The 6,750-nt window shown below is 55.1% G+C and overlaps 2 protein-coding genes across 25 annotated transcripts in view; one reads left to right on the forward strand and one right to left on the reverse strand.

Annotated features, from left to right (window-relative positions):
• LRRC36 (leucine rich repeat containing 36) overlaps window positions 1-6,750 on the forward strand; it is a 91,625-nt gene that overhangs the window by 62,571 nt on the left and 22,304 nt on the right. For 3 of the 23 annotated variants that reach the window (XR_009730810.1, XR_009730809.1, XM_061387499.1), the window contains exon 16: window positions 1,150-1,194. The exons of the other annotated variants lie outside the window; for them this stretch is intronic. Coding sequence is in view for 1 of the 3 variants with exons in the window: in XM_061387499.1 (XP_061243483.1) it covers window positions 1,150-1,194 (45 nt within the window). In the remaining 2 variants the exon portion in view is untranslated. The remainder of the gene's footprint in view (window positions 1-1,149; window positions 1,195-6,750) is intronic. 23 annotated transcript variants of the gene reach the window in all.
• Window positions 2,688-6,382, reverse strand: TPPP3 (tubulin polymerization promoting protein family member 3). Of its 2 annotated transcripts, none has more exons than XM_061387568.1 (4): window positions 6,155-6,382; window positions 3,635-3,828; window positions 3,369-3,522; window positions 2,688-3,245 (listed from the first exon to the last, which is right to left on the reverse strand). In XM_061387568.1, the coding sequence occupies exons 2-4, from the start codon at window positions 3,820-3,822 to the stop codon at window positions 3,057-3,059; spliced, it is 531 nt and encodes a 176-aa protein (XP_061243552.1). In that variant the 5' UTR covers window positions 3,823-3,828; window positions 6,155-6,382; the 3' UTR covers window positions 2,688-3,056. The 2 variants fall into 2 exon arrangements, with proteins under 2 accessions (XP_061243552.1, XP_061243553.1); XM_061387569.1 differs by having other exon boundaries at window positions 6,165-6,300.

Consider the following 6,750-nt stretch of genomic DNA (forward strand, 5'->3'; position numbering starts at 1 on the left):
AGGTGCTGTGCAGGGAAGGAGAGCTATGCTGTAATAATGAGACATGAAAATCACAACTAAGATCACACATCTCTAGGTTAAAATCTACAGACCTCTTGACTTCATGTGAGTTCCCAAAAGGAGCATGTGCAGTGGAGCCATAAGTTTCTTTGTGCGGCATGGCTCTGAGGGAGCTAAGAGTGAGCTCGTTTTCTGTGGAAGTGTCAGTAAGGACAGCCCCCCACCCTACTTTGCTGGTCCTGTCTTGACTCCACTGAGAGCCCTCCAAAGAGCCTAAGTCTTGCCCAGGTAGTGTAGCCTTAGTCAATAGCCTTATAGCCCTGTGTTGACCTATTTCATGGTCCCAACCCAGTGCACAGCCCAACTTACTTGACAGCCAGTGAGGTTTAGGGGAGATGGGGACAGGGATAATGTGCTTCTTTCTACAGCCCAGGCTCACTTCCTTCTCCTATCTGATAATGCCAACCTGGAACCTATTCAGAGTACCTCTAAGGAGAAGCAGAGCCTGACTAAGACTAAGTCACCTTCCACCCTATTTTCTATTATCACCGAAAATGGCCATTACTGCACTAGGCCAGGCCCCTCTCTAGGGTTGCTGGTCATTCCTGCAGAAGTCATCTATGGTTCTGATTTTCCCTGTGTGGCCTTGGTCCAGGGGCAGCAGTAGATTTGTGACATCAGGGAAGGGCCAAAGTGTTGTTGCCCTATGGGGCTAAGTGGACTCAACATGAAGCAGGGGAAGTCCCCTGAAGCAAGTATCGAATAGAAAATAAGTGGAGAAGAATTCCTCACCCTGGACCTGGGACTGTTGGAAGAAAGACAGAAACAAGGCTGACATGGAAAACAGGTCCTCAGGGAAGTTCTGTGCCCAAAAGGAGAGGCAGGGCCCCCTGACAGGTTTCAACTTCCTACCAGCTATACATAGTGGGTTCTGACAGCTTCATCCCACAGATCCTAACCTTTCTTCCTTGCCCAACTGGGTTTGCTAGCAAGGGTATCCAAACCTGTCCACCGTGAGGAGCTATGGGGAGTGGAGAAGTGATAACCAAAGGGCTGAAGTGGCATTGTTTGGTCAGTTGCTGCCAGAAACCTTTTTAGTCTATTAGACTAAAGGTTTTCTGGCTTTGGGTGGGCCTTGATTTCTTTCAGGTTCCATAACCACTTTTCAAGAAGAGGGGACTTTACTCCTACAAGGTGAGTTTCAGGACTCAGCCAGTTCTCTTTCTGGGCTCCCCTAAGCCACACTGCCAATCATAGGAGGGGCCAGCATGCTGCTCCCATATGTACTAGACGGTCATCTCACCTGCAGCTTAATAACCTGGACCAGGCCAATTTGCAGGATTTGGATTTCACTCCTGTTAGGCTCATTTAAGTAAACTTGCAATTTAAACCAATTCCCCAGGGCTGGAGGAAATATTCCTCTACTACTTGCTGGTGGGAGAGGTAGAGCTCTTTGAAACTCTTCTCTGAGCAATGCAAGGTCAGCTGAGTCAGGAGATCCCACAGCTGTCAGCCATTAGGCAAGGCTCTGCTGTGATCAGGTGATGGTCTCTGCTCTCTAATTTTCACTTAATCCCCAGAGTCTGTTTCAAGTTTCCCTACCTCTCTAAACCCGTGCTCCAAGTGACTTTGGGCTCAAGGGACTCCGGGGCCACCTGGGGCAGAAACATGCCAGAACAGCTCAAGGGATGACGAAATAAATAGTTGTGTTGCTTTGCTTTGTTATCTGAGTCAGGAAAGAAAATATTTGTGAATGTGTGCTTTTAATTGCTAGAAATGGACAGTCCCTAAGTTCCATCCAGTCCACTTGTCAGCAGGAAGGAAGGAGAGTTTGCCCCAAAGCCTTAGACTAGGGAGTAACTCTGTCCTAACATTGAGAACCTAGAGGGGAGAAAAGGTTGATCTGGAAGCTCCCAGGATTTCTCAGGATCAGAGAAAGACACCCCTTCTCACCCAGCCTGGGGTGGTGAACGGATGGGAGGGGATCAGCAAGAAGAGGCCCATTCATTGTTGGACACCCTGCTTGCCCGTCAAAGGCTGATGTTGAGTGCCAAGTTCTATCACTGGGCCTCCAGCAGCATTTTTGGAAATCAGTGTTGGGGCTTGCTGTGTTACAGCCTGGCCAGGGAGACAGAGGCATGCTTCTGGCCTCTATGCTGCAGAAGCTCCTTAACTCTTTGGGCCTGAGTTTCCTCCACTATAAAACTGGGAGTTGAACTGTCTACTTTCTAAGGTTCTTTCTGGTCTTGCATTTTCTGAACTTCTGAGATGCAGCCCAAAGTGACTCGCCTTGGTGGCTCCCTGAAGTGGAGGCCTGTCAGCAAGCTTAGAGCTGAGGCCTGGCACTGGGCCCCAGCAGCGCTTAGCCCAGGCTGAGTTTGCTGTCTCATCCCTCCCCCTGCTGTGAAAGCAGAGAGGCCAAGACTGAGGCCCTAACTGCAGGAAAGCAGCCATGCTGCCAGATCTCTGGGTCAGGGCTGAGGTAAAAGGCTTTTGATATCCCTCTGCAGCATCCCCAGGCAGCCTGGCTTGGTGCTAATGGAAGGGGCCTGGTGTATGTCTTTTTCTGGGCAGGGCTGCCAGTGGAAGAATCAGTAGAGTGTGACATGGAGGGGGTTAATGACATTGAGAGGTCATCAAGATGTGAATGTCATTACCCTTGTTGTCATATACCTGAACAGTCCATATTGGTACAAAAGGTGTCTTTATTGAGGTCCAGGAAAGAATTAGGCACTTGGCCAGAGCAGCAGCTTAAATATGAGGCAAGCAGGCAGGGGGTTAGCCATGCCCAGGGCTAGCTTGGGGTGGTGAGGCTATAGGCACAGACTCTCCTCAGACAGAGAGGCTGAGGAGGAAAGAAAAGGGGGAAGGGGACGCAGAGCAGTCTGGGTCAGAGGCCTGGTGGGCTGGCCCTGAAGGGCTGGGCAGGAAGCTCTGGGTGGCAGATCCAGCAAGGAAGGGACCAGGCTCTCTTGCTCCACGTGCCCCTTAGGCCAGGCCCGAGCCTCTGGCAGGGGCAGTTGCGCTGGTGGGCGGGGGGGTGGCCTTCCTAGGCCTCACTTCTTCACCTTGGCATCATAGGTACCTGCATTCTTGTAGGCACTCACGTAGCCACTGTCATCCAGGATGTCCTGCCGCCCAGCAATACCTTTGCCCTTGCCACTCTCATCAAAGCGTTCCTTGTGGGAGCCCGTGTACTTGCTGGTGTCAGTCAGCCGTTCCACAGCACCCCCTGTTTTTGCTTTCTGTTTGAACAGAGATCCCCCCAGGGGTACCTGGTTAGAGACAGCCCTTCCAACACCAGCCAAGATTCCCACCCCCCCCCCTCCTACCCATCAGTGGTCATTAAAAACCATTAGGGCACTTACAGTAACGCCTACGTTGGCTGGTTCCTTGCCGGCCACCAGCTGGCAGATGGCATCAAAGGCCTCCTCCTTGCTCTTCCCCTTAAATCGCTTGGGAGCCAGCTCTTCTAGGGCCTTCTTGAACTCCTCATAGTTGATGACCCGGGCAGACTTCGCCCTGCCAGGTATGTGGACACCATGAGTTTGCCCCCTGCTCCACAATCTCCCTGGTTCCAGCCCCCCAATTCCCCTTCTGGGAACATCAGAAGCAGGAAATGCCTGGGGCTCACTTGACTTTGGAGAAGACGATGTCGACATCGGTCCCTGTCACAGCCTTTCCGTCAGCCACCTTGCAGTCCTTGCACAGCTTGGCCCAGTTCTTGCCATTCATCTCGTGCCCACTGGCCTTGGGGTCACCATGGATGGCAAACTTGCGGAAGCTTTCCTCCAGCCCAGCCACATCTGTGCTCGCTGCCATGCCACCCTGTAGGGACCCACCTCGGTCACCTCCCAGCCAAGTTCTTCCCCCTTCCACCAAGGCTCAGTATATCACTGCCTCTAGCTCAAAACCTGCAAAGTTGAAGTTTCAGGCATTCTGCCACACACTCTCAGAGCTGGAGATGGAGCTGCCTGAGGAGAGGGGCCAGTTTTCAGTGTCTGACTGGGCCCCAGAGTCATGAGGAAGAGCACTGAGAGGAAAGGTCCTGTCACTTAATGCCAGCCTTGGCTCAGAGTGGAGTTCAGAAGATGAAATCATGATCCTTGCACCAGGCTGGGAACAGAGTGGCACTGTCCAGAAAAACTGTGAGGGCAGCAGCTGGGGCTATGGCTTTGTCTGGCCCTGGCACAAGGCCTGCTTGGGTGGAAGTGAGGGTGGCAGATCAGGCCCCCTCCCTGGGAGTTTCATGCCAAGCTGGGTCAGGCCCTGGCCAGGCTGCTGGTTGGACAGGTATTTAGTGAGGACGGTGTCTCTGTCAGGGTCATGAGGACTCAGCCCAGGCTGAGAAGGGAGCCAGGGCACAGGCAGGGGTGTATGCCCCAGGCAGGGGTGCAGCTGGCCCAGCTGCAACCTTGTTACTATTTTCTGTTAAACAAAAACATGAGGGAAGGGGGAACTTGGGGCTGGCCTGGCCACAGTTTGTGAAGCCTGGAGACAGTTGCTAAGGGAGGGTGGTGCTGCTTGGAGAATGTTGCTAAGGGCAGGATGGTGTCAGGGCGGCTTAGGGAGAAGCTCCCAGTGCTGCTGGGCTGGGCTGGGCTGGAGAATGGGCTTACGGGTGGGGCACACCAGCACTCCCAGCACCTGGGGCACAACCATGGCTTCTTGGCCCCTTGCCAGCCACTGGGGCTGTAACCTCCGTTTGTGGAGTTTAAGAGCAGGAGATTGTGGGGGGGCCAGCCTGAGTGGGGGTTGTAGAGTTATGAGCCCTGGCCCTGTTATCTTCACATCTACCCTCTGCACTGAAGCACACTTCCCCCATGTCTATACCTTCACACCTTCAGCCCTCCGTGGATGCCTCCTGGCCACACCCTGAGCACCACCACACTAGTCCACACTCCACAGCTGAGAGCACTCAGCCCTGGCCCTCCATGCCCTCAGCCTTATTCCCACTGACCACACCCTTAACTGGTACTCAGACTTCCCTGACCACACCAGCCCTGCACTGAAGTGTCCCCCACAGCCCTCATTGCAGTCCTCTGACCACAGCCACAGCCCAGGGACTGGGGCCTGGACCACTCCCTCAGCATTCAGCCCCCACACATACACTAATAGCCTGTATCAAGGCCCCCCAATAATACCCTCAGCCGTGCACTGAAGGGTCTTCCCTACACTTGCCCACAGCCCCCACTGCATTCCCGGACCACACCCTTAGTTCTGCACTGAAACTCCCTCCATGTAACACAGCCTGATACGGAAGCCTCCCTGACCACACCCTCAATGCAGCCCACCTCTATCCATACCCCAGAAGCCCTGGAACTGGGTCCCCCATCCATACACCCACAGCCTTACTGAGACCCCTAACCAGAACCTCACAACTCACCCTCTCTCCACACACCTGCAGCCCCTGACCACACCCTCTATAACCCCCTTCACACACCCACAGACTTGCGTTTCCAGACTCCCAGGTACTATGCCGTGACACCCCTGTGTTGAGACTCCCATCTCATCCACGGCAGCCTCCTGACCACACCCTCAATTGTGTCCTCAGCAACTATCTTCCACCTCTCCCTTTTATACTAGAGCCTCCAGTGACCACAGCCTGGATCCCTGCCTGCCTAGCTCCCTTCCACTACCACTAGCCTTAACACTGAAAACCCTCTCCGGATCAGCACACACACCCATCCCTAAGTTGCAGCTTTGGGAACTGAGAGCACCCACAGCTCCTACATTGCAGCTACTCTGTGGGCCCAGGCTCCCTTTCAAACAACACTCCTCTTCCCTGTCTCTGCACTGCAATCTCCCACCAGGGACCTGGAGGAGACCAGCACTTTGTTCACTAAGGCTAGTCTGAGGGAGTTTGAGTGCCACGGGATGCTTGTCCCAGGGTAATAGCAGGCTGATCAGGTGGCACCAAGTCACAGACTGTAGTCCCAAGGGTCTGCAGGCTCCTCTGGGACAGCTGGAGTCATCAATCAGCAAGCAGGTGGGGGTGGGGGTGGGGTGGAACACTTGGGCCCAGGGCAGGGCCGCTCAGCTGGTGTCCTCAGCTCAGGACCATCCGTGGTTGGGACCGCTCCCACGCCGCTTCCACCCCACCCCCTTATCGTGCTGGATACTGACTAGAGTGGCTGGCGCCGGGATTTCCTACCGTTTTCTACCTCGTGGCTGCTCCTACAGAGCGCGTTCGATGGACAGGACGCAAGAATGAAGCGATGGTAGCAGGAGACTTAGGCGGGTCCGCAGCTCTGCTCCCTGCCGGCTCTGGGGCGGGACTGCAGCCGGGGCGATTCCGCCGTATTATCCCTTGTTTCTTGGTCTCCATAGAGACGGCGAGCCCCACCTTCGGGGCTGTCTCAGCTCGAGAGTGACCAAGGTCACACTGGCTCCACCTACCCGACCCCGCCTTCTCCCCGCTCCGCGGGGGGCGGAGCTGCTGCAGCAGTCTCATCCCGCTGCTCCCCGGGCAGCTCTGTGGCGGGGGAAGCCAGACCTTTGTAGTTCTGGCGGTCCTCGGAAAACCCCCATCCTGGCCTCCGCCCGAAGTTCAAAGCTGGTCCCCACCTTCAGGGGAGATCCAGCTTCCCAGAGCAGCAACCAAAAAGGCTTTTGGTGGGGGACGGGGTCGGGGGGGTGGGGGTGGGGAGCGGGGAAGGGGAGACGTGCAGAGGAGTGAGGCGGTCCCTTCCCTTAGTGACATGGGGTCTAGAGCCGGCTCAAGACCACAGCTCTCCAATGAACGTGTAG

Source organism: Bos javanicus, chromosome 18, assembly GCF_032452875.1.
Source record: "Bos javanicus breed banteng chromosome 18, ARS-OSU_banteng_1.0, whole genome shotgun sequence".
Classification (NCBI taxonomy): Eukaryota; Metazoa; Chordata; class Mammalia; order Artiodactyla; family Bovidae; genus Bos; species Bos javanicus.